The 27,023-nt window shown below is 43.9% G+C and overlaps 2 protein-coding genes across 7 annotated transcripts in view; one reads left to right on the top strand and one right to left on the bottom strand.

Moving 5' to 3' along the window:
• Positions 1-327: 327 nt before the first annotated feature.
• ALG11 (ALG11 alpha-1,2-mannosyltransferase) lies at positions 328-18,994 on the top strand. Of its 3 annotated transcripts, none has more exons than XM_030200441.1 (4): positions 328-576; positions 3,158-3,385; positions 12,355-13,277; positions 16,026-16,186. In XM_030200441.1, exons 1-4 carry the CDS (start codon positions 548-550, stop codon positions 16,058-16,060), a joined length of 1,215 nt encoding a protein of 404 aa, XP_030056301.1. In that variant the 5' UTR covers positions 328-547; the 3' UTR covers positions 16,061-16,186. The 3 variants fall into 3 exon arrangements, with proteins under 3 accessions (XP_030056301.1, XP_030056300.1, XP_030056302.1); XM_030200440.1 differs by lacking the exon at positions 16,026-16,186 and adding an exon at positions 18,310-18,994 and having other exon boundaries at positions 329-576; XM_030200442.1 differs by lacking the exons at positions 328-576; positions 3,158-3,385; positions 16,026-16,186 and adding exons at positions 5,000-5,270; positions 18,310-18,994.
• A 1,474-nt stretch (positions 18,995-20,468) lies between these two features.
• Positions 20,469-27,023, bottom strand: part of NEK5 (NIMA related kinase 5) — a 117,006-nt gene continuing 110,451 nt past the window's right edge. For all 4 annotated transcript variants that reach the window (XM_030200437.1, XM_030200436.1, XM_030200438.1 and 1 more), the window contains one exon: positions 20,469-23,035. In XM_030200437.1, the coding sequence (XP_030056297.1) occupies positions 22,789-23,035 (247 nt within the window). In that variant the 3' untranslated portion in view covers positions 20,469-22,788. The remainder of the gene's footprint in view (positions 23,036-27,023) is intronic.

Here is a 27,023-nt window from a genome sequence, read left to right as displayed (position 1 = left end):
GATACCTTTTTTTATTGGACATAACTTAATACAATTCTTGATTAGCTTTCGAAGGTTGCCCTTCGTCGAAGAAGGGCAACCTTCGAAAGCTAATCAAGAATTGTATTAAGTTATGTCCAATAAAAAAAGGTATCATCTTATTTTCTTTTCCATGTTTTATTTTGTTTGATTTCTATTGATTACTTACAATAATTGCAATTTGCAAAGGCTCAAGCACCTCATTGGTTCGTTCTTCAACCAACCGCACTTCGCCCTGGAGTAGACAAACACGCCCACTTGCCAAGGTAACGGATGCAGCCAATCGGCAGGATGCTGAGACTGCGGTGCGCGTGACGTCATCACTTTAACTCCGTCCTCAGGCCTTGGTGTGAATGAAAAGGAAGTTTATTAAACTTCCTTGGTGTGAATGAGGTTCCTACCAAAGAGGTTAGATTCCGACGCTATAGGCAGCGTGAGAGGTGTGAGCAAGGAGGAAACCTCCTTCGGTGTGAGTTACCGGCTCTAATGAATCACTTCCTGGGACAAAGGTTAAGCATTGTTGTCAAAGATGGCGATGTGCTTGTGTTCCTTGTTGAGGTAAGTGTGGGGTTTGACAGGCGAGGGCCTTGAGTGTGTGACTCCAGCAGCCCACACGAGGCTTCTGGGTACCTTCACGGATCGGCTTACGTGAGCAGCTGCTGTGGCGTTTGGCGGGTTTATTCTTGTAAGTGACAGGAATGGGTTTTGCATTTCGCGTTTGGTCTTGTAAAGGCAAAGGGGGTTTGGATTTAAAGCGAGTTATGTTCAGTTGGCAGGTACAGTAGGTATTCCTATCCTTAGAAGTAGGGTTACTTTATTTGCCCTATGGAAAAAGAGGGCACGTTCCCCACCCATGTCACACCCCTGCCCCTGTCACTTTGACCCCTCAAAGAAAGTCAGAGTCCCTCTCTCTCCACCCATGCAGATCCTCACCCCAGTTTTCTAGCCTCCCTCCACCCACATGATTCCATTCACTACTCCTCTCCTATATTTTATTGTAGTGCCTTGTAGTGTCCTGGTGGTCTAGTGGCCTCTTTGGAGCAGGAAAGAGCCCCCTCTTCTGCGGAAGTCTCTTCAGGTCACTGCTTGAACTCTTGGCAGCCATTTTGAAGCGGCGCCGGGAGCAAGATAGTCTGCAGACGTGCCGGGCAGAAAAGAGGGGGCTCTTTTCTGCCCCAAAGAGGCCACTGGATCACCAGGGCACCACACTAAGGTAAAGGAGGGGAGGATAGCATGCCCGCCTACCTGTCCGCCCAGCCACAAATCCGGACAAATAGGCAGGCTGGCAAAACCCGCTCGGATGACTAGCCGTGTCTTAAAAAAGAGGACATGTCCGGGTAAAACCGAGCGTATGGTAACCCTACCTAGAAGGATTACTTACAATCTAATAGGTTAATATTCAACAGGTGACTGTCAGCATTTCTTTAAATGCTGATACCAGCCAACTAATTTAGACAGGGATGTTCAGTATTCGGCCTTTGACGATGCCAAGAAATTATGTGGGTACAGCTGATATTTAGTGCATATCCGCATAGCTAAGTGGCAGAATTTGTACCCCCACTGCAGTTCTCTATATCCAGTTAGCTATTCAGGCCACCGGTACTGAATATCACTGGTATGGGTAAGTGCGGCTGAAACTCTGAGATGGCCTACCCATCATGAGTCAAACAAGCAGCAGCCTTCCCTGCCTAGTTAAATCATTCTGAATCTTTACCCTTAATTTTGTAGCTGAGGTAGTGGAGGATTAAGTGGTTTGCCCAAGGTCACAAGGAGCATCAGTGGAATTTGAACTGGTTTTCCTTGTCTTAGCCCACTGCTTCAACCGGTAGGCTACCCCTTCTATGTGGGCATCATAGTGTAAGATGGCAAAGGCCTGAAGTTGCCTAATTTAAATGCTTATCTAACCAGAGTGCAAGAATCGTGTTTTTCCTGCATTTATTTTTACTATGTTACTATGTAAAGGTCCAGGTGTCCTACACATCCACCATTCCTTTACTGTTCAGGATACCTGTGATGTAATTCCTAACTGAGTCAGGTGTCTGTGAAGTTAGTGGATGCTCACCTTGAGTCCATTACTGCTTTCATCTGCTGCAGAGTACAGAAGCTCTAGGAGAGATCCTTAAATCTGCATTTGTATTCATAATGGTATCGGGATCTTCTCCTGCCTTGTATGAAACCATCATAAAGTATTAAGATAAACTGTACAAAGAGATTGTGTGGTACTTTAACCATCAAAAGCTAAATACCATAGTTGTCATTTGTAGATCTAATGTATCATTTCATATGTTCTCATGTCTGGCCAACAATTATCTATTATGTTAAAGAATATCTTCCTGGGCATTTAGAAATAGCCTTCTTATTTTTAGAACATTACTGTGTTTTCCTAGAAGTGTAAATATTAAACCAGGGTTGTATCAAGGAAGGATCTTTATTTTTGTAGTTAGAAAAAGCAATGCATTTTGGATTGCTGGAAGTGCCCACTTTAGGTTAATGGGGAAAAGATATTCCATATATTGCATTGTTCCCAATTCAATATATCTGTCTGTGGAAGTCTCTTTTGGTGCAATTTCTTGGCATTTTATTCAGAAGTTGAACACACCCTTCTTGAAACTTGAGCTTGAGGTCAGTTACATTTGGATACAGTAGGTATTTTTCTGGCCCAGAAGGTTTACAATCTAAATGGTGTCTCAGATAATACATCTCAATTATCTGACCTTTGCTAATCCGACCATCCGGTGTATTCAACAGACCTCCCCCCCCCCGTGATATCATCACATTTATTTCTGTTAAAAAAAATTTTGTTTTAGAAGAAGTTTTCAAAATCAGGAACTGTATTCCTTTATGTGTTGTTTGAAGGGTTTATGTATTGTTTTCCATATTATCTGACTTTTCACATATCCAACACCAGGTCGATCCCGTTTATGTCAGATAACCAAGACTGTGCTGTAACTGGATTTTGAATCAGTTTAACTGAATATAGAAATGGAGAAATTGGTAGATGACTGGAGTAAATGGACAAAACCTCTGTATTTTGAAGTTATTACAAAATCTACCTTTGTTTATGGGTGTTTTATTATTTGTTTTGAAGACTTACACAATATATGAAGTAACTATACATTTCCTTTTCTTTCTGTTTTAGGCTGCTGGTTTCTTTGTTCATCCCAGGACTAGTAGTATGTACAGCTGTTTGTCTTTTCTTAATCTGGGGCATTCAACTGTGGCTAAAACAGAAGAAGAAAGAACAGTCTAAAGCCACAACAAAAGATGGCAAAAGGCCATTAGTGGTTGCTTTCTTCCATCCATACTGCGACGCTGGTGGTGGAGGGGAGAGAGTGCTGTGGTGTGCATTACGAGCCCTTCAGAAAAGGTATCTACCCACTTTAGTTCACGATACCAAGGGGAGGGGGAGGCTGGGGAGGATTCGGACTATCTAATTCTTTTTGACACTTTTTCATATGGCTCAGGAGAGCGGCACAAGCTCACAGAGCCTTTACCTCTGGGTTATCAATTCTAATCCAGATCAGGCTGTCAGTGTTTGAAAGTCATTGCTATCTGGATGCCACTGGATGGTTTAGGTGAGTGTAGCATACTGTATAAATGAAAAAAGTCACAAGATCTGCATATAAAGACAAAGAGCATATGGCCCAGTGGTGATGGGACATTTGACAGTTTCTATTGAATTTAGTGCTTGTGAAAGGAGCCAGATTGACAATACTGGAAATCAGAGCCCTCTTTGGTGCAGCCTGAAAGAGCACATACTTTCCCTTACTACTGTCCCAGTGTGCTTCTGCTCCAGGACTGAGCAGGTAATCTAACCTCTGTGTGCCTTGTCTGAGACAGCAGCAAGAATGCCAGTTAGTGCAGTTCTCTTCCCCTGGAACCTAGACTGAGATCTCCCCATTCACTTCACTTAAACCATCCAGTGGCATCCAGATGGCAATGACTTTCAAACACTGACAGCCTGATCTGGATTAGAATTGATAACCCAGAGGTAAAGGCTCTGTGAGCTTATGCCGGTTCCCTGAGCTCTCCAGTCCTGTGTCTTGACGGTCTTCACTGTGTTAATCTTCGTGACACACGAGGTTGTTGTTGGGCAATCCAACATCAGGCATATCCTGTCCCTGGGATATGGTTGTTTACCTCCACCTCTAAAGCAAAAGTCCTGGATGAACCTGGCACAGGCAGCAGTAATGAACTGGAGAATCAAATCGCAGCATTCCCTTGGGCATTCTGTAATGCAAATGACAAAGTATTTGGATTTATCCATTTTAGAGCAGGTCATCAGCTCCAGTCCCCTCTGATTATACAAGTATATAGTGCACATATTCTTTAGAAATATTGGCTGAATACTCGGGAGCCCTTGCATCCCCTACCTGCAGTCAGAGAATACTTTGACACCCATTTCATAGCACTTTGAACCGTTCCAGCTTTTGTTATGAGCATCATCAGCCCACACCTCATTAGGTAAAAAGCCCTGACCAGTGCTCTTCCTCTTTAGGTAGCAAAGTATACAGAAATAAAGCATTCTACTTTTTATTTTAAACTTTATTTCTGTATACTGCTATGTAGTTTATGCAGTATGCTACTGCTACTACATGCTGCTGTGTAGTGGCAGAAGAAAGAGAAATCTCACTTGGGTAGGAAGAATGAGTGAGGTTGGAATTGCTTATTTCTAGGATAAGCAGCATGAAATCTGTTGTAGGGGCCTTTTTACTGAAGGGCAGTAGGGCTGCTGCACAGCAAAACACCACCGTGGGGCACACTGAGGTGTCCTGCTGTATTGCTGTGATCAGCATGCGCCAATCCTTGCGCTAGAAAATAGAAATTGTTTTTTACATGAGAGGCATGGAGTAGGCACGATTAGCACATGAGCCCTTACTGCCAACTAAATAGGTGTTAATAGGGAGTAGATTAAAGATAAAATGGGATGGAAGGCTGTGGAAGGAGTGAGATGGGGAATGGGAGAGCTAATGACTGAGAGTAGGATATAGAATTTGATAGTTGGCTGAAAAGTATAAAAGAGAAGGGTGAGAGAGGGTGAAATTCGAGTGAACAGAGAGGCATTGAAGAAAGAGCCACAAAGAAAAGACCAATATTTCAGAGCCAGGTGTAGTTAGGAATGGAACAAGACAGGAGAGAGGAGAAAAGACAAATGGACAGCAACTGCTTGAAGGAGGATTAGCAGAGAACAGACGGGAAAAGAGAAACTGGAACCAACATGATGGAAAAAATAAAATGTTTCGACAACAAAGGTAGACAAAAGCATTGTATTTTTAATTTATTAACTGAAATATGTTAGCTTTAGGAAATATACATAGCAAATGTCTTTTGTATTGTGTTCACTAGAAAAGGAAATGCATTTCCCTTTTTATTTCTCCACAGTTATAGTACATGCTGTTTAACTTCTTGGGGTTCCCAGTTCAATTTTTGTCTATGTATTTTATTTTTCTAATTTGTGATCCCTTGTTCGGTATTTGATGAGAGTATGTCGATGGGATAGTACTGGCAGGTGGGGAGATCAGAGGGGAGGCAGGGAGGAGAGATGATCAGAGGGTCCCGCCTCCTTTATTTTCTGACCTGGGCCCTAACATGTCTTAACACCGGCCCTGACCCTTGCTGTAGCTAGTAGGGATCCCCCAAGCATCACCAGCTGTGGACCTCCAAAGACAGGAAGAACTCTTTTTTTTTTTTTTTTTTTCTACCAAGCTCTGCAGTTGGCAGCAGCATCATTGAGCCACCATCGACTAAGCATGTTTGAGATGCTGGCATCAGTGGCTCATGGATGTTTCTGCTGCCTGCCAAGCTTGGTACAAGGATGTTCTGGCCACTTTCAGAGGAAGTCTTCAGCTGACAGACCTTGGGGATCCTCATTAGATAAAGTATTTTATATTTTGAGTTGGAAGGTGCCGGGAAGGGTGGAGGCTGATAGAAACTGTTGTCCCCACCCAAAATTGGCTGTCTGGCTACGCCACTGATGGCAACATTTATGTTCTTATGCATTTGCTGTATTGGTGCTGTTCATAATTGCTGAAATATTGACTGCATTTGCTCCATTTCTCTGCCTCCCTTGCTGCTCTGAGGTCAAGTTTGGTCAGCTGCAACAAGACTGCAGATTCTTGGATTATAATGCAGAATTCAGCTTAGTGAAATCACTGTGAAGAAAGAAGGATGCCTTGGTGACCTAATGTAACCCTAAGGGTTAATATTTATTTTAGGGTAAATGAAAACGTACCTGGGCTCCAGATTTCCTTATGGCCACTTCGGGCCATCTCAGGTGGTTTTGGGTGGCAGGGGTGCTTCGGTGGCCAGAGCTGTCTTTTGGGGGGGGGGGGGCTCGAGGGCTGTTCCGGATGTTCGGGGCTGTTTCATTTCTGCCTGGACGGTCTGGGCCTCTTCAGGCCCATTTTTGGGCCAGTCCGCAGCTGGCATTGGTGGTCAGGGGGCCTGGGACGCTCCGGAGTTGGAGCGTTGTCAAAACGCGTCCAGCCGCGAAGGCACACTGGCTGCGAATGACGTTGTTCAGACTGGTACCCAGCAGGAAATTGGCCGGTTTTCAGCCTAGCCTGCCGGGAGGGAGGGGTGACTGAGTGAGTGCAAAGTTTGCAAATGCTCAGTCTATCCCTGGAGCTCCGGTTGGGCCTCGCTGAAGCCTGGGCCTCGATTTTTGGAGCTGCCCAGCTGGAGTTTCAGGGATTTTCGTGGTTTTTATTTTATTTTAATTTTTGGTCCCAATTTTTGCTAAGGACCTTTGGGACCGGAACCAACGGTGGTTGCCAGGTCAGGGGACTCTAGGGAGTCAGGTAAGGGGTCTGGTGGCCCAAAAATTTATTTGGTTTAATTTTAAATAGTGGACCTTGGGACGTATATTAATAAAAAGGAAGGGGTTAATGAAATTTCCAATTTTTTTGTAATTATGGAGTTTTGATGGTCTCCTAACATTGACTGGGGAGGGGGTTAAAATTTGGGAAAAAGATAGTTGTAGTTTTTCAAGGGGGGCTTAAAATGGGTAGTCACTGGGGTTTAAAGTCAAACATTCGATGGAGTGAGTTCAAAGGGTTAACTTAATTCTTAATGGATGTTTGGATTGATTTAGGAATTTTTAAAGGGGTTTTATTGATTAACTAGTAAAAAAGGCCCGTTTCTGTCAGAAATGAAATGGGCGCTAGCAAGGTTTTCCTTGGAGTGTATGTTTGAGAGAGAGAGAGTGAGTGTGATAGACAGAGAGTGTGTCAGTGTATGTGAGAGACAGTGAGTGAGTGTGTGCCCCTCCCCCCTCTTTATGGTTTGAGGCCCCCCTTCCACCCCCACCTCTCTGGTCTCAGAACCCCCTCACCCCCTCCCTCCAGTCACCCATGTCCAGCGACCCTCCTCTCCCCTGCCCCCCCTCCAGCCACCCAGGCTGACGTCACTCACAGCTGATTCCCAGGCAGGGGGAGGAGTAGGGAAACACGCGGAGCAAGTGGCAGGGAGCGGTGCATCAAACAATGACCCTCCTCTCCCCTGCCCCCCCCCCTCCAGCCACCCATGTCCTGCGACCCTCCTCTCCCCCTGGCCCCCCCTGCAGCCACCCATGTCCAGCGACCCTACTCTCCCCCCTGCCCCCCCTCCAGCCACCCATGTCCAACGACCCTGCTCTCTCACCTGTCCCTCCTTCATCCACCCAGGTTGTGTAACCAATTCTTCGGGGCAGGCAGGAAAGATCCCCGGTCCTGCCTGCCCGCTGCTGGCGCTGGTGCTGACGCTCCCCCACTGCCGGATCGCTGTTCAAAATGGCCGCCAATACTTACAAGGGCAGCCTCCAAGACTTCAGCAGAAGTCTCGGTGGCCATTTTGAACAGCGATCCGGCAGTGGGGGAGCGTCAGCAGCGGGCAGGCAGGACCGGGGATCTTTCCTGCCTGCCCCGAAGAATTGGTTACACAACCTGGGTGGATGAAGGAGGGGCAGGTGAGAGAGCAGGATCGTTGGACATGGGTGGCTGGAGGGAGGGCAGTGGGAGAGTAGGGTCGCTGGACATGGGTGGCTGCAGGGGGAGAGGAGGGTCGCAGGACATGGGTGGCTGCAGGGGGGGCAGGGGAGAGGAGGGTCGTTGGACATGGGTGGCTGGAAGGGGGGCAGGGGGAGAGGAGGGTCGCGGGGCAGGGGGAGCGGAGGGTCGCAGGACATGGGTGGCTGGAGGGGGGGGCAGGGGAGAGGAGGGTCGTTGTTTGATGCGCCGCTTCCTGCCACTTGCTCCTCGTGTTTCCCTACTCCTCCCCCTGCCTGGGAATCAGCTGTGAGTAACGTCAGCCTGGCTACAGAGCCTAGCTCAGCAACTCCGAAGGAGCCACAGACACAGGCAGACACATTAGAAAGTTGGTGGTGAGAATTATTATATAGGAAATGTGTGGTGTTCACTAAAAATGGCTAGATTTAAAAAGTAAAACTATGATTCTTTGGGCATTGTGATAACATGATTGAGTTAGCGAGTTTGGTGCAGTTTAGTGTAAAAAAAAATCACTTTAATATTTGGAAAAATGTTCTTTTTCATCATTTTTATGAAGGAATTAAAGGCCAAAATGGAGAATCAGTTGGGCTAGACAGGATTCTAAGCATCAGTAAAAACAAAAATGTGGGTTCAATAGAGCCACTGCCATTGGTCAGGAGACATCAGGTGTGCCAGCTGAGGTTCCGTTGCTTAGGCAATGGCGGGCTGATCAGTTGCTGAGAGAGGCAGAAGCAGCTGAGAAGACAGGATGTGTTATAAGAGTGTCTGACACAGAAAGAAAGAGGAAGCAGTTTGAGAGTGGTTGGAAGGAAATTCCTGAGTTAAACAGGGAAGTAGTAAGTTAGAGACATACACTGAAGCCTAAAGGCAATTTAAGGAAGAGTTGGTGTGGATTTGGATGAGGTGAATGGTCTGGTGGGTGAGGCTGATGCTAATGATAATTAAAGGAGGTTCTACAATTTAGGGAAGTGGGGTTTAGATTGCTGAGTTGGATGGAACCTATGGTGGAAATAGGGATGATGTAAATGTTCAGGAGTGTGAGTGTTGAAATATTAAAGGGTGTGTTGACAGAGTGACTGCTCCAGCCTTTCTTTTGCCAATTTAGTTTAGGGAAACCAAAATAAAGAGTAGGCCGGGAAGAAAGGGAATATTTGAATTACTTTTATTTGAATTAGCTTAATTGTCCACACAGTTTTATTAACCATCTAAGGTCACATATTGTAGTTCTGTGAACAGTGATAGGGAGGTAAGGTTAAGATTGGTTTAGGAAGAAGACTGTAAAGTAAGGAAGAAGAAAACAGTGAATCTACCCCTGAAGAGTACTACGGGCCCCCACACAAGAAAGAATACTGCATTTTGACTCTTCTCTAGGGAACATTTTGTTCTGCTGCAGATAAGTAACTGTGAAAATTGCCATACCTGAAGATCTGCTGGATTCTCTTAAGGGGATCCTGTAAATACGAGAAAACCCCCCCCCACAAAGAATCAAATTCTTATTAAATACAAGAAATAAAAATATGAGGGTTTGTAAAGGTAGGTGATTGATACATTTTAAGGTTGAGAAGTATAAACTTATCTGATAGTTGTTCAGGGGTATTTGTGTTAATCCTGTTAGAGAACAAAAAGAAATCTATAAGTAAATATTTATAAGCACACACACAAAATTTATGTTCAAATATTTGAAAAAGAAAAATATATTACTACTACTTAACATTTCTAGAGCGCTACTAGGGTTACGCAGCGCTGTACAAATTAACGAATAAGGATGGTCCCTGCTCAGAAGAGCTTACAATCTAAAGGACGAAATGTCAAGTTGGGGTAGATGAGATTTCCTGAGAAGAGATGAAGTGATTAGGTGCCGAAGGCGACATTGAAGAGGTGGGCTTTGAGCAATGATTTGAAGATGGGTAGGGAGGGGGCCCGGCGTATGGGCTCAGGGAGTTTGTTCCAAGCATGGGGTGAGGCGAGGCAGAAAGGGCGAAGCCTAGAGTTGGCGGTGGTGGAGAAGGGTACTGAAAGGAGGGATTTGTCTTGAGAACGGAGGTTACGGGTAGGGACGTAAGGGGAGATGAGGGTAGAGAGGTAAGGAGGGGCTGCAGATCGAGTGCATTTGTAGGTGAGTAGGAGAAGCTTGAACTGTATGCGGTATTTGATCGGAAGCCAGTGAAGTGACTTGAGGAGAGGAGTGATATGAGTAGATCGGTTAAGGCGGAAGATAAGACGTGCGGCAGAGTTCTGAATGGACTGAAAGGGGGATAGATGGCTAAGTGGGAGGCCGGTGAGGAGTAGGTTGCAGTAGTCAAGGCGAGAGGTAATGAGAGAGTGGATGAGAGTTCGGGTGATGTGCTCGGAGAGGAAGGGGCGAATTTTGCTAATGTTATAGAGGAAGAAGCGACAGGTCTTGGCTATCTGCTGGATATGCGCAGAGAAGGAGAGGGAGGAGTCGAAGATGACACCGAGGTTGCGGGCAGATGAGACGGGGACGATGAGGGTGTTATCAACTGAGATAGAGAGTGAAGGGAGAGCAGAAGTGGGTTTGGGTGGGAAAACAATACGTTCAGTCTTGGCCATGTTCAGTTTCAGGTGGCGGTTGGACATCCAGGCAGCAATGTCGGATAAGCAGGCCGATACCTTGGCCTGGGTTTCCGCAGTGATTGCTGGTGTGGAGAGATAAAGCTGGGTGTCGTCAGCATAAAGATGGTAGTAGAAACCATGAGAAGAGATCAGGGAGCCTAAGGAAGAGGTGTAGATTGAAAAAAGAAGGGGCCCAAGGACAGAGCCTTGAGGAACTCCAACAGAGAGCGGGATAGAGGAGAAGGAGGACGAACCATGAGAGTGTACTCTGAAGATACGATGGGAGAGATAGGAGGAGAACCAGGAGAGGACAGAGCCCTGGAACCCAAAGGAGGACAGTGTGTCAAGAAGTAGGTTGTGATTGACAGTGTCAAAAGTGGCGGATAGGTCAAGGAGGATGAGGATGGAGTAGTGACCTTTGGATTTGGCGAGGAACAGGTCATTGCAGACCTTTGTGCCGTTTCTGTCGAGTGTAGGGGGCAAAAGCCGGATTGGAGCGGATCGAGGATGGCATGAGTGGAGAGAAAATCAATGCAGCGGCTACTACTTAGTACTAAGTTACTAAGAAAGATTAAATACTTACCTGATTGAGTTACAGAAAAGAAATATTTACCTTAACCTTTGAAAAAGAAATTTGGTTATATTTCTCTCTTTCACTGTCTTTTTTTTTTTTTTTTTTTTTGGAAGGAGCAACTTAGTTTCATGTATTCCCCCCCCTCCCCCTTGGCGGAGTGACTCTGAACACTCGGTCAGACTACAAACGATAATTTCAAATATCTTGAGGGCACACACCAATACGCCAAGGGTTTCAGGAGGCAGGGTGTTACACTTATACATCTGACAGGAATATTGCCAAAGTATGCACAATTGGATTTCAGTAAATTTAAAATAACCATGCCATTGAAAAAGCATTGGTCTCCTCGATTCTTCAGTCAGTGGTGGGGCATGTCGATCGATGATGTGGTGATGTTACTGAAGAGACGGCGAGTGCTTTTTAGTTTTAATTGCCTCCTTTACAGATGGTTGCTGAGTTAATAAACCTCTCTAACTACACCTGCTGATATCACAGTTTTCATATATAGGACAGTTGAGAAGCAGGTGGCTAGGGAGAAAAGGGGGGGGGGAATGGAGAGGAGAGGATGGTGGAAAAGTGAAAAGCATAGTGTAGGGCATAATAGAACGGTGAGAGGTAGAGGAGGATATGAGAAGAGGTAGAGAGGTGCAAACCTGAATTTTTGGCATACACCTGGTGTTTTGTTAATACACTGTCAAGTTGTTTTCTTTTCTGCCATTAAGTTTCTTTAATTTACACCTACTGCTACTACTATAAATCATTTTTATAGCGCTATCAGACTGCATTGGTTTTAGGGTTCTGTAACTAGCTGACTTTGGTAATCACAAAAGTGAAAAACTGAAAGATACAACCTTACCAAATGTTCAATCATTTCTCAGAAGGTTTCTATATAGCTTTCCATTTACATGACAGAACAGTATGCATATGGAAATATGTCCCAAAGGTCAGAGTAACACTGTGAGTAACAAAGGAAGATGGAAGTTTGGAATCCAAAAGGATCAGCCAAACTGTAGGTTTATATGGCATCCATCCAAATGCTTTAATTTAAAATAGCAAATATTTTAAGTGTTTAACTAAACATGCTTTCCTGGTGCTTCACCTGTTGAATCTAGCAACCTGAAAATAGGTCTCTGTTTCCACAGCCATTGAGTTTTCCTGTTGTGGAAAGGAGAGCCTCAGTCATACTTCTTTAATCTTTTACAGGTACAAAGATGCCACCTACGTTGTTTACACGGGTGATAAAGATGTCACCGGAGAGCAGATTATCAATGGTGCATTCAGAAGATTTAATATAAAGCTGACTCAACCTGTGAAGTTCATTTTCCTAGAGAAGCGCTACCTAGTGGAAGCTCAGCTCTACCCCCACTTCACCTTACTAGGCCAGAGCCTTGGTTCCATCTTCCTTGGCTGGGAGGCCCTTGTAAAATGTATTCCTGACATATACATTGACTCCATGGGCTATGCTTTCACACTTCCTCTCTTTAAGTATCTGGGAAACTGCCGTGTGGGTTGTTACATTCACTATCCCACCATAAGTGCTGACATGCTCTCTGTGGTGCGGAATCAAGATGTCCGCTTTAACAATTCTGCTTTCATTACCAACCATCCAATTCTTAGCAAAGTGAAACTGGCCTATTATTATATGTTTGCTTACATATACGGGTGGGTTGGTTCATGTAGTGACATCATCATGGTCAATTCTACATGGACCCTGAACCACATTCTGTGCCTGTGGAAGGCTGGAGATCGCACTAGTATTGTATATCCACCTTGTGATGTGCAGACATTCCTTGATATTGAGCTAAATGAGGAGTCTCGGACTGAGCATTCCATTGTATCTGTGGGTCAGTTCAGGCCAGAAAAGGACCATGCCCTGCAGATCCGAGCATTCAGCACCTTTCTAAATGAGAAGAGTGCCAAGCAGAAGGCACAGATAAAGCTCATCTTAATTGGAGGCTGTCGGAACAAAGAAGATGAGCAGAGGGTATCTCAGCTTAAAAACCTTTGCAAAGAGTTGGGTGTCAGTGTTGAATTTAAAATAAACATTCCCTTTGAAGAGCTCAAGAGGTACCTTGCTGACGCCACTATTGGTCTACATACCATGTGGAATGAGCATTTTGGGATTGGTAAGTGGATTATATATGTTGAAGCAGCTCTTGTCAATGATATGACGTATATATTTACAGTTTTGTGCAAAGGTTTAGGCATCACTGGATTAATTATGTGAGACACAACTTCTACATGATGCAAATCAAAATAAGAGATTTTTCTGCAAATTTAATAAATAATTCAGCCCATGGTAATCGGTGGTTTTTAAGCCTCTTAGCAGTGGGCTGAACTGAGCCCAACTAGTCAATGATGGGCTATGTCCAGGCACCGGCATTGAATACTTAGGTTATAGCAGTCACCTGGAAGCTAACTGTGTACCGGCTGATATTCAGACCAATGTACGGTAGCCTAGTGGTTAGTGCAGTGGACTTTGATCCTGGGGAGCTGAGTTCAATTCCCACTGCAGCTCCTTGTGACTCTGGGCAAGTCACTTAACCCTCCATTGCCCCTGGTACAAAATAAGTACCTGAATATATGTAAACCACTTTGAATGTAGTTGCAAAAACCTCAGAAAGGCAGTATATCAAGTCCCATTTCCCTTTAGCGGATAAAGTTAGAACAGCCTTTTCACTGCCTTATCTGTGTACTTAATCAGATAGCAGGCCGAATCTTGCCACTAACAGTTAAGTATTGGCTTAATGATGAATATTCTGGCTAACGGTCCGGAGATTAAAGCATATTCATCATCATTAAACTAAGTGCTTTTTGATATTTTACAAAGCTACATGTTTGAACATATGCTCAAAAAACTTAGTACATTTGAGAATAAATATATTAAATAAAATTGAACCTATGAAGAGGCAGGTGAGTCAAGGGTAAGGTGGCCCTTGTGAAACGAGTCACCGCTGAGGTGATAATATAATCTCACATGAGCCTACTAGATTTTGAGAGTTGTTGATGATCAAAATTTGGGCGTCTGGGTTTTTTTTTTTCATGTGCTATGAGTGTTTACCCCCTGGCTTTAAAAAACAAAACAAAACAAAAACATTTTGGGAGGGTCAGTTAATTAAGATGAATGAACATTATGCATACAATGAACAGCATTTAGAGAGTTACCTGAAACATCCAGCCTAATGAAATGGCGCAAGTGTAGCAGTGGCAATAGTGCTCTGCACCACTGTTCCTTTTGCCAGTGTGTTGGCAGTTGCTTGGTATTCCAAACGCTGTATGCAGTGCCAAGGCCGGATCAGAAAAGCCCTAATATGTTCACATTTCTAAAGATAAGATATTACAGATATATTTGCCTGCAACCTGGGTTTCTAATTTGGGCCTTCAAGTATATTACAGCCCCCTCCCTGCTCCCATATGCCATCTGTATTTTTTTTTCAGCTGCCCCTGCACTCACCCGTGAGGTAGGAGGACTGGAGGAGGAAGAGCTGCATCGGGAGTACCTGTTCAGGGCAGGAAAGAACCCCACTTTTTCCAAATAGCCCTTTTGAAGAAGCAGCGGGCAGGAAAGAGTGGGGCTCTTTCCTGTCCCCAAAGAGGCCACTAGACCACCAAATTGTGCTCAGGTAGGCTCAGAGAGGCAGCAGGACAATCAGCCAGCCAGCACCATGGGCTAAGAGGGGGGTAGCAGAGGAGCTGGCCAGCCAGCACCATGAACTCGGAGGGGGAACCAGCTGGTTAGCTAGCTCCCCTCAGGCATAGCGCAGATCTTGTGTGACTAGGGAATTCTGCGCAAATTCTGTGTTCTGCAGTTGCACAGAATTCTGGCAGGAGTAAAACTTGATTGCTAAGATATTTCTACTAAACCAAGTTGGGTTTTGTTGTTGTTTCATTAGTTGAGATGAGCATACAACTTCCCATACATAATTCAATATCCATGTTCTCTTACCTTTATGTTTAATAGCAAACTTTGTAATAATCTAAACAGCTACCAAAACTGTTGCTTAAACTGCTATGCTACTATGGCCTGTGATGTCACAAGGCTGTGCTGCTTTTATCTGCTTGTTTTCTCTTTATCACTAGTCAAAACCTACTCAGCTAAATCATATCAAATAAAAATACAGATGGGGGGGGGGGGGGGGCTCTTTCAGGGAAAGAAGTCTCCAAAGGTGGGCCTTTCAGTAAGGATGAAAAATTGAGCCTACACCCCAAGGAAATCTTTCTTTACAGAAAGAATGGTATCATAATTCAGGAAGGCATTGGACAAGCACTGAGGAAAGCTGAGCAGGGGCTGTGGATGGTCCCTTATGTGTTCTGTTCTCTTCTTCCGATACTTCTGCCTGTGGGGACACAGTCCCAAGGGATCTTATTTGAGCCAGTTAGTAACTGAGAGCCATTTACAGTTGAGTTGTAGGAGTTTTAAATACCATTCCTTGTGAACTGAAGCAGCCATGGCTTTCAAATAGCTGTAATACATAAATCATTCTTATGCATGTAAATAAATCTCATGCATAGTCATTGCACATGTGGGTAACAAAATCCTGTTTTCAGCCCTCAGAATGTTCAATTGAACAGCTTTGTTAACAAAGTAACAAAGTTTCTCAACACGTTTGAAATTTCATCTACTATCCTTTGAAATTCTTTTAGAGGCAAAACAAAATACAAAACTAAAAAGTTTAATTAGTATGGACAGGCCTAAACACTTGGGTTGATTTTGTCCATGGGCCCAAATAAGTAACTTTTCTATGAATATCATGTGGCAGTTGACATTCCACTACCAGCCTCTAGTATTTGACTAATGTTCACATGAATCATGCAAAGTCTGGTATGTTGGTCGTGGATTCATTTTTTTTTTTTTTTTTTTTTTTTTTTTTTAGAGAGTGGTTTATATGAACAAAGCAACCAGTTTTGACATCAGAATGACAATGTTTCTCAAGTGTGTATGTCTTGCAGTCAGCCAGAATTTAGTCACACATAGTGAGGAATCTTCATCATAAATCTGAAATACAGCTTTTAGTGAGTATGGTGAAGAGTTATCTTTTGTGTCATCTATTACACATGATGCTTTAAGCCATGATGGAAGTTTTGCCAAATCACATATATATGATCCTTAAATCTTTTCTGGCTTAAACACAATATATGATGGCTTGTTCATGTTTAAAAAAATACTCTTAAAAATAATTTAATGGCTGTTTAATTTTTACTTATTGCCATTCACCTGTTCATTTAAATTTGCTTTTGGGGAGTTTTGATCTGGTTTTTATATTCAGGTCAAAAATGCAATAGTCTAGCAATTAAAAATAGAAACCAACAACCCAAGAAAGGGCTGTAATTATTTTCCAGTGCGGTGATATTTTTATTTTACTCTATCAAAATTTTAAAAAAAATGTTTTAGAGAAATATAAACAACTCTTTATTAATCCACATCTCTGGATTCTCTGAAGACAATGGAAAGTCTCTCCAGCCTGAAAAGTTCTCACAAACTCTTACACATTTGTGTGAGACGTCTTTCTATCTCTACTTTTTTGGAAAAGTGGATGTTCCATAACATTCAAACTGCCGTATCAGCTCCAACCGGTTTCACACACCATGGCCTTCAGGGAGCATCATGCTAAAACTAATACAAGCAACAATGTCAACACCATCAGTAAAACAATTAATCTTATGATGTCACAAGACAGCCATACTCATCCCATATACTGGGGCAATAGGGCAAAGATGCAAAAATCACTGGTGCGTGCATTATCTTTGCCCTGTTGCCCCAGTATGTGGGATGAGCGGTGCTCTCTTGTGATATCGTAAGTTTTTATAAATTTGCAATATACAATACTGGTTGGATTGATTGATTTTGCTTGTATTTGTTCATGTTGGTTTTAGTATAATGCTCCCTGAAGAAGCCCTTGAAGCTGATATGGCAGTTTGAATGTTATAGAATATCCACTTTTATATGTGTGTGTGAGATTTCTACTTTCTGTCTCTCCTTTTTGGAAGAGTTGATGAGGATTTTTCATGCTGGACAATGCTGTGGATAGATTGGTGGATTAATAACAAGTTTATATTTCTGTAAAATGTTGTGTTTTTTTTTAAATTTCTTTGACTATTATATTAAGATTTCATCCAGTTGCATTGATTGTGGATATCTCTAATTCATATTGGACTACAGTGTTTAATGAGGCACAACAGCATGGAGTGGTTTGTTTCCTATTTCCCTAAAAAAGAGCTTTGTAAAAAATAAGGAGCAGTAGTATAGCCAGACTTTTTTTTTTCTGTAGTGCTTACTAGTCAAATGCACTGCTGTATACAAATATGTAAGCGATTGTAAGCTCCGTCAACCAGGGACGATCTAGTCAAGACATAAATTATGGAAACATCATTTATTTTGGGAATTATTAAAACATGGGTACTGGACAGGTGCATAAGGAATTAAGAGTTACAAATGACTTGCAGGTGAGTTAGCCAAACTTGAACCTTATAGGGGCTTCCAAGTAAGGAGGATGTCAGTCTTTCTTGCTTTTAGAGGGAAAAGCTAGCACAGTTAACTTCAGGGGAAATCAACAACCAGCACTGGCTTAATCCAGTTCAGAGCAGCTGTGGCATGTCTGTACAAGACTGAAGCGGATTATTTGGTCCAGGGGCATAGCTCCTATGGGGCCACAGGGCCCTGGACCCCCTGCTGACGACCCTCTTAATCCCCCCCTCCCGCTGCCATTGCCATCTTCTACCTTTGCTGGCGGGGGACCCCAACCCTGCAGATCGCAAGGCTTCGTTCTGTTTCTGTGACGTCAGACTCGGAAACAAAATGAAGAAGGAAGACTTCGGCTGGCGGGGGTTGGGGTCCCCCGCCAGCAAAGGTAGCAGACAGCGATGGTAGGTTGGCGGCGGGAGAGGGGGGTCAAAGTTGTTGGTGTCTGCAGGGGCGCCGGGGGGGGGGCCTAAAATGTGCCCCCTCCCCTCGGCGCTGGACCCCCCCCTCCCGCCGAAGTCTGGCTACGCCCCTGATTTGGTCCTTAGTTTCAGTCAATAAGGGTCGGCCTCAGATTCTTTTAGTAGTTTTTTTAAGGTTGGAGGAAATTAAAAAGTAAACTGCAATTTAGTGACCACGGAAGAATTTCCTCATGAAGGGACTTGCTTAAGACAGTGTGCTCTCTTCTTTCTCTGCAGGTGTTGTTGAGTGCATGGCAGCTGGGACGATCATCCTGGCCCACAATTCTGGAGGTCCTAAACTGGATATCGTGGTGCCTTATCAGGCCAGTGCTACTGGGTTTCTGGCAGATAGTGAAGAGAGCTATGCTGCAGCCATCGCTCAAATTCTCTCGCTGTCTCCACAACAGAGATTATGCATCCGGCAGAATGCTCGCCAGTCCGTGGACAGGTTTTCAGATCAGGAATTTGAAACCAATTTTCTGTCTGCTGTGGAACAATTATTTATATAAAAAGAATACCACTCTGAAAGAAGATATTATTTATATATGTCCATGTAAAATAATATTTTGTATGAAGTGAGATGAGGGAAACTATTTCTAAACCACATTTTCATAAATTTTAATCTCCGTTGCGGTTATCAGGTACATTGATGGAATAAGCTGTAGAATTAGTGAATAACTTTTTTCAGGGATGAGTTTCTGGAAATATATCCTTGGGCGGCAGCAGTACTGGAAATCGGTTTTGATCCATATGTGTAATGAGAGGCTGCTGTCACATCCCTAGTTCTAGAATCTATGCCAATTGTGTATATATTATATTAAAAATATTTTTTTCATCAACAATTTTCAAATACTTAGAACAATGTTAAACATAAAAGGATAGGATTTGAGTTGCCAGAGAATGTGGTAAAGGCGGTTAGCTTAGCGCAGTTTTAAAAAGGTTTGGATGGCTTCCTAAAGGAAAAGTCCATAGACCATTATTAAATGAACTTGGAGAAAATCCACTAGTTCTGGGGTAAGCAGTATAAAATGCTTTGTACTTTTTTGGGATCTTGCCAGGTATTTGTGACCTGGATTGGCCACTGTTTGAAACAGGATGCTGGGCTTTTGGCCTTTCCCAGTATGGCAATACTTATGAGTTTGAGAATAACACAGTACAGTATATATATGCTACTACTACTATTTAGCATTTCTATAGCGCTACAAGGCGTACGCAGTGCTGCACAAACACAGAAGAAAGACAGTCCCTGCTCAAAGAGCTTACAATCTAATAGACAAAAAAATAAAGTAATCAAATCAATTAATGTGTACAGGAAGGAGGAGAGGAGGGTAGGTGGAGGCAAGTGGTTACGAGTCAAAAGCAATGTTAAAGAGGTGGGCTTTGTCTAGATTTAAAGGTGGCCAAGGATGGGGCAAGACGTAGGGGCTCAGGAAGTTTATTCCAGGCGTAGGGTGGAGCAAGACAGAAGGTGCGAAGTCTGGAGTTGGCAGTAGTGAAGAAGGGAACAGATAAGAAGGATTTATCCATGGAGCGGAGTGCACGGGAAGGGGTGTAGGGAAGGACGAGTGTGGAGAGATACTGGGGAGCAGCAGAGTGAGTACATTTATAGGTTAGTAGAAGAAGTTTGAACAGGATGCGAAAACGGATAGGGAGCCAGTGAAGCGACTTGAGGAGAGGGGTAGTATGAGTAAAACGACCCTGGCGGAAGACGAGACAGGCAGCAGAGTTTTGAATCAGTTGGAGAGGGGAGAGGGGAGAGGTGACTAAGTGGGAGGCCAGCAAGAAGCAGATTGCAGTAGTCTAAACGAGAGGTGCCAAGAGTGTGGATGACGGTATTGGTAGAGTGCAGCCTATTTCCTCTCAAAGTTGGGAAGATGTGCTTTATGGTATACATTACATTTCCACCTGTCTTCCCCTTAGCTTCCGTGTTTGCTGTTTTTGTGTATATGCATAGGAAGCTTCTTTCAGCAACTCGAGGGAATGTAAGTCAGGGGTTTTGAGCCATGGGCTGGCAACATGGCTGCCTGGTAACTTAAAAAGCTAACATTTCTTCTGCATCCAGTTTGGTGCTCTTTTTTGAGAGAGCGATTGAGATGCAAATGGTAACGGAATTCAAAAATGTGTGAATCCTCTTTAGAAGGAATGGACCCAAAGAAGTTTAGCAGAGATTAGTTAGGAAAGCCAGTGCAGGGTAGATTTCTATGGTCTGTGCCCTGATTGAGGCTGAATAGATGTGGATGGGCTGGGTGAAGCTTTGCAGGGGCTTTGACAACAACTTCAGAAATTTTAGAACAAGTCTAGTGCCAGGCAGACTTCGACAGTCTATGCCTTAAAAAGGGCAAGGACAAATCAAGATCAGGTATACATATGATGTAATGAGTTTATCCGGTTGGGCAGAGTGGATGGACCATACAGGTCTTTATCTGCCATCACTTACTATGTAGTCAGTACTACAAAGGGAAGAAAAGTGGAGCACAAAACAGAGTGGGGTAAGGAGAGAACACAAACCCTATGCTCCTTTCTGATCTCTCATTCCTGCAGTACCTCCACTCTCTTGATTTAGTTTCTCTCCATGTGCCATTCTCCGCCTCCTTTTCCTTATATTCCCATTGATGTAGTTAAGAGAAGGAAGATAGCTGCAGTGTGGTGCCTCAAGCCATATCATCCCAGAACACATGAGTGTTAAGTATGTTAAAGTGCAATGCTCTGTACCCATCGGCAAAGGACAACAATGGTGTGGCCAAAATACTGCACTGCTGCTGCTCTCATCTTCCTCCTCCTAATGAAAAAGATTTGGTGTAAGATAGAGAGCAAGAAGAGATAAGAGGATCATTTTTCTGCTTCCACCACTTCTAACACAGGGTAGTTCTGTGGAGAATAGGGGATTCCGTTTCTGAGTTTTGCAGCCATGGATCTACAGCAGCCCAGGGCCCTTTTTCTTCCCCCTCCTCTTATCAAGTAGGAATAAGCCAGGCACAAAAGGGTGATATCATGTAGTGCCAGGATGGAAGTGTTCAACCAAAGCTCAGAACTAGTACAAAACTAAACATACATAGCCCATCTCATATGCATTGATTTCCTCAGTCTTGTTTTTCCCACTTTGCTAAACAGATGTAAACTCAAAGTTCTCCTATACTAAAGCAGTGCAACATTTTTTTTGGCCTTTTTTCCTCCCCCAAAAAAGGTTTCTTATTATTTTCCAATATTCAAAGACATGTACCAGGTAGCAGGTACCTGGTTAATTAGCAGTGACTAGGGTCATTCTGTTATTTTCAGTGTCATTAGTAAGGAGTTACCCAGATACACTGGCAAGATTCTGGCTAACTACCTAGCTAAGCTAGAAAAGGAAAAAAAAATTGAATATTGCTGATACCTAAAGATAATTGTGGCTCTGGCCATTATACCTGAATATTGGTGCTGACTATCCAGGTCAAATGTAACTTCAGCACTAGTCATTAAAATAAATGCTGGCCACTGCTGCTGAAGTACAGGCTGTCCCAGACACTATTAGGTTCTGGACTGCCCATAGGGTAGGAGAATGATCTAGATTAGGCTTATCCAACCTAAGGCCTGTGGGCCAGAGTCCGACCCACCGTGCTTTTTTTTCTGGCCCTCGGAAGTTTGGCAATTCTTGCCATGCTTATAGCAGGATTCCTGCTTCTCCATCGTACCTCAGCTCTCTGTAAGCTTGAGCCACTCGGTGCCAGAAGTTCAGATTGTTCTTGCAGTTTCAAATCTTGCAAGACTTGAAACTGTGGGATGAACCCAAACTTCTAGTACCACGTAGCTCAAGCTTGCAGAAAGCTATGTCGCAGTGGGGAAGCAGGAATCCTGTTTCTTCTGCAGCTAAAGGACGTTTTATGTAAATAGAAGTCTTCTCACTCTAGCTTCTTAACCTCAGACATGTAGCAGGGTTGCAGGATGGTTTGGGGGTCTGGAACATATGGCAACCCATCTCATTCCTTCTCTTGTGACTTTCTTATAAAAATAATAGAATTCCCCTCTCTCTCTCTAAAACCTTGCTTTAATTAGTCATTGTAATCAGTGGTCCAAGTAATGAATACATTTAAAACTTAAAACTAAAAGGGCTCTACCTCATAGGCTGGTGGAAAAAAAAGTCAGTGTTGTGGAGATGCCGATCCTGTTGACTTCAGCTTATTCAGCATTACAGTCACTTGACTATGTAAAAAGGCTTCTGTCAATTTGCGCTTTTTGCCTTCACTGCCTTTTCTTCTAAAGGCAAATAAGGCCTTGTATGGAAAGTAAGATGTTTTAAACTTCTGAACTGAAGCAACATAAGACAGAGATGGAAAAGAAGCATTCTTTCCTAACCTGTTAAATTCTTCAGTAAAATTCAAATACGTTTGTATTTATTTGGTGGAGGAGGGTTTTCTACACAATCCTCAGTGACTACAGCTTGGCAGGTATCTCAGTGCACAGCCTTCAGGAGCATTTATATGTAGCTGGGCTAAGCTGAGGCCAAGAGGTGGATCCATCCACAGACAGTTCAAGAGAAACCTTGGCAGAGGTGGAACGGAAGCTCCACTGAAGTTGTCCACTGAATCCAATGGGCATTGCTAAAAGTCATTTACTCACACAAAGCCTAGCCAAGGAGACTGGCAGCTTTTGTTTTAAAATAAAAGAACACCATAAAAGAAATACAGCTTTTCAGTTCACTGTGCCCTTAAGCCTTGCTTTTAGTGTGACTCCTACCCTTTACTCCACAGCACATATCTGGGTGCTAGGTGAAACAGGGTTATTCTGTACATTCTCACTGGTGTTCACAGGTGTTTCATGTGCTGATTCCACCCTCTGTTCTGGAAGCTTCTCCCCATCTTCGGTGGGCTGTGTGAAAGTTTCCTGTTCATCCTGTGATTGCGTTCCCTCTCTTTGAGAGGAGATAATTTCTTCTAGCGATTCAACCAAATCATTCCTCAACTCATCTTCAGATTCTTCAAAATTCCTAAAAGTGAAGGAAGAATAAAGAATAGAATCTCAATACCTGAAGCCTTAGCCTCCAGCTAGGTGAAAATGCCTGTTAGGTTGGACGGTAAAGGTTTGTTTTTTTTAGTTGGTACATTTTTTTTTCTGTTACGTGACTTCAAGGCTGGGCTGTATGATAGTAGGGACCAGCCATTTTGTGCTGGAACATTATATGACATCTGCTTTTCCCACATTCAGTTGAAAGACAGGCTAAGGAGACACCATTGACTTGTATACAGGAAAATTACAATATCCCAATCTGAACTCACAAACTATGCAGACATCTAAAACAAACAAAAATAACATGGGCAACATTGGCAGAGCTGTGCATTTGCCATGAGAAGGGTGCCTAGTCTGATCTCTAGATTAGGATTTGCATACCCTGGGTGAGCTGGGGCTGAGGATATTACAGAGGTAGAATTTACAAGCTCTGGGTGGGGGTAGGAGTAGAGAAGGGGAAGGAATTATGGTCACTATTAAGGTGACCAGATTTAGAGCCCATGTTACAGGGTCCCAGAAGGTGCCTTGGTGCTTGGCACCAAGAAGTGGAGGAGTAGCCCAAGGGCTGGTGCAGCAGCCTGAGAACCAGGGGAACTAGGTTCAATTCCCACTACAGCTCCTCATGACTCTGAGCAAGTCACTTAACCCTCCATTGCCCCAGGTACAAAATAAGTACCTGTATATAATATGTAAACCACTTTGATTGTAACCACAGAAAGGCAGTAAATCAAATCCCATTCCCTTGGCTCCCAACCTCCAGACTGTTTCTGAAATAACTATTAACATTGAGGAAAACTGTCTGGATAGTTGTGAATGAAGGCTCGTGCCAAAACTGAAAGAGAAAAAAAACTATTGGGGCAAACTCTCCCTTCTCCCCCCCTAAAAAAACCCTAGCATGAATGTCAAAGTGTCACTTAAGTCTCCGTACACAACAAAGGCACAGAGCCATATGAACTATTGCTACAAGACATCCTAGCATCTAAATTCTAGCCTCTATGATTTACTCAAATAAAATGACTACAGTTTCAGCTGATATAAAACTTGAAGGGTCAGGCATCACAGGTGATATTTTAGCCCTTTTATGTATTTTATCAAGTGAAGAGGTTGTGGCTGGTCCAGTGACTCAGCAGCAAGTGCTGGGCACCACCAGGCAGGAGGACCTAAGCTCAATTCCTGGCCTAGGAACGCCACTTCCCAGGCGATGAAGGCCATGGTGGGGGAGAGATGCACAACCATCAAGCAGTGACTAGATTTAGGTTCCATGATTGCAGAGTTTGAAGAGCTTCAGTACACAGCCCCTGGATGGAGACTAGACCAGATGTAAGTTGGAAGAAAATATATATTTTTAAAAATTTGTTTGATGGGGGGGGAGGCAGTGGTGTGCTGGAGCCGGCTCGCACCGGCTCGCAAGAGCCGGTTGTTACATTTTGCAAGATCTTGCAAGCCGGTTGTTCTCCAGGACGAGCCGGCTCCAGTGAACGAGGTAAGCATGGCAGGAGGGCGCCACCACAGGCCATACTTACCTCCGCTCCCATCCATGTCCAGCGAGTCTCCGTCGCCCCCATCCTCCCCTCCTGCTCCCATCCATCTTTTTTTATTACCTCCGTTGAAGCAGCCACGTTATTTAAAGCCCTGCTGCCCCTCGCTAGCCTTCCCTGTTTGCTTCGTGATGAGTTCGTTCCCTTAGTCCCGTCTTATGACGTCATTTCCTTTTTCCGCGAAGACGGGACTGAGGGAACGAACTCATCACGAAGCAAACAGGGAAGAGAAGAGAATTGCTGGGCATGGAAGGCAGGGGAGAGAAGAGAATTGCTGGGCATGAATGGATAGAGGGGGGCATGGGAGAGGAGAATTGCTGGGCATGGATGGATAGAGGGGGGCAGGGGAGAGGAGAATTGCTGGGCATGGATGGGTAGAGGGGGCAGGGGAGAGAAGAGAATTGCTGGGCATGAATGGATAGAGGGGGGCAGGGGAAAGAAGAAAATTGCTGGGCATGGATGGGTAGAGGGGCAGGGGAGAGAAGAGAATTGCTGGGCATGGATGGGTAGAGGGGGCAGGGGAGAGAAGAGAATTGCTGGGCATGAATGGATAGAGGGGGGCAGGGGAAAGAAGAGAATTGCTGGGCATGGATGGGTAGAGGGGCAGGGGAGAGAAGAGAATTGCTGGGTATGGATGGATATTGGGGGGCAGGGGAGAGAGGAGAGTTTCAGGACATGGATGGAGGGGAGGGCAAGAGAAATTCTGGACATGGATGGAGGAGAGGGAAGGGAGAGAGAAGAAATGCTGGACATGGAGGGAAGATAGAGGAAGGAGATTAGATGAGGGAAAAGGAAGTGAGGAAAGAAACTGCACATGGATGGAGAAAATAGGCAGAAGCTGGATGCACTGTACAGTCAAGTCTGCGGAGGACCAGAAATGAAGAAGAAAAGAGGAAAGGAAGCCCTGGAAATGGAGTCAAGGGAACAGATAGAGAGCAGCAGAATCAGATACTGGGCCAGCATGATCAGAGAAACAAAGTCACCAGACAACAAAGGTAGAAAAAAATAATTTTATTTTCATTATAGTGTTTGGAATATGTCCACTTTGAGAATCAGGTGCTGAACGTTAAAAGTTTATATTTATTTACTTATTTATGGCATTTTATCCCATATTAAACATGAATTAGATTGGAACCTGGGATCATTTAATTTTTTTTTCCTGGAGAGAGTAATTCATTGCCCCCCCCCCCCCCCCGGCTATAGCCAGCTCTGCAAATTTTTTTTTTTTGGGGGGGGGGGGGACGCAGAGGTGGACCAGGGAGAGAGCCTGTTGTTAAAAATTTACCAGCACACCACGGGGGGGAGGGAGGAAAGTTCCAGATAGTTGCAATTGAAGGTTCATAGTGCAGAATCCTAGACTTGGTTCCAAGTGAGTTGAAAGCACAATGAAGCAGGAGGAAACTGAGATTAAAAATAAAAGTGTTCATGGAATACTAGTGCATGCAATCTATATGCGTTTTGCAGTATCTGATCTATAGTACAGCAGGTTTATGTGATATTCTTGCAGTGTGAAGTCTGTGTTGCTTGGGATACATCAGGCATAGCTCTGGTCTCGTTTCAGCTCTATCCATCTTTTGTTGTGTTATTCAGCAGCCAGAAGACACAGCAACAGGGGATATGTAATTCTCTATCCCTGCACCGATCTCCAGGGAGTGCTTCACATTCACAGCCCCTGTGGAAGTAGGAAGTCCTTTCATTGTGTAAGAGTGACCCCTAGGACCCACAACTGCAGGGTGCCAGAAGGAGTCCGTGTGCCTGCCCCACTTCACCACTGTCCTATCCAAGACTTCTGCTGAAATAACTGGGTTAAGGGAGTTGAAAAGGGATATACAGTAATGTGAAAAAGTGTTGACTCCATCCTGATTTCCCCTATAATTGCATATGTATCACACTGAACATGTAACATTGAACAAGGGGAACCCGAGTAAGTAAACACATAACAGTTTTTAAATTATTACTTTATTTAAGGAATAAAGTTATCCAATACCTATATCACCAATATGAAAACGTAACTACCCCCTTAGTTATTCAATCAATCAAATGACCACATTTAATTGATAACTAGATTCAGCTGAGCGAACACAGCCAGACCTGACTGCAGACAGGCTTGTTGAATCTAAAACTCACTATATACTGAATCTTACTACGGCGCACATTTTCAAAGCATATGGATGTCTCAAAAGGCTGAAATGGACGTCCACGTGCATGACACATCCAAATCCCAATTTTAAAAATAAACTCCCTGAGCCCAATCCTTGCTCAAAGCCCACCTCTTCAATGTCGCTTTTGGCACCTAACCATTGTACCTCTATCCAGGAAATCTAGACTGCCTTAATCTTGATTGACTGCACTTTTTGTCCTTTAGATTGTAAGCTCCTTTGAGCAGGGACTGGCCTTCTTTGTTAATTGTACAGTGCTGTGCACCCCTGG

The sequence above is a fragment of the Microcaecilia unicolor genome, chromosome 4, assembly GCF_901765095.1.
Source record: "Microcaecilia unicolor chromosome 4, aMicUni1.1, whole genome shotgun sequence".
Classification (NCBI taxonomy): Eukaryota; Metazoa; Chordata; class Amphibia; order Gymnophiona; family Siphonopidae; genus Microcaecilia; species Microcaecilia unicolor.
Note: the sequence above shows the minus strand (reverse complement) of the source record. Positions and strands in the feature narration are given on the sequence as shown.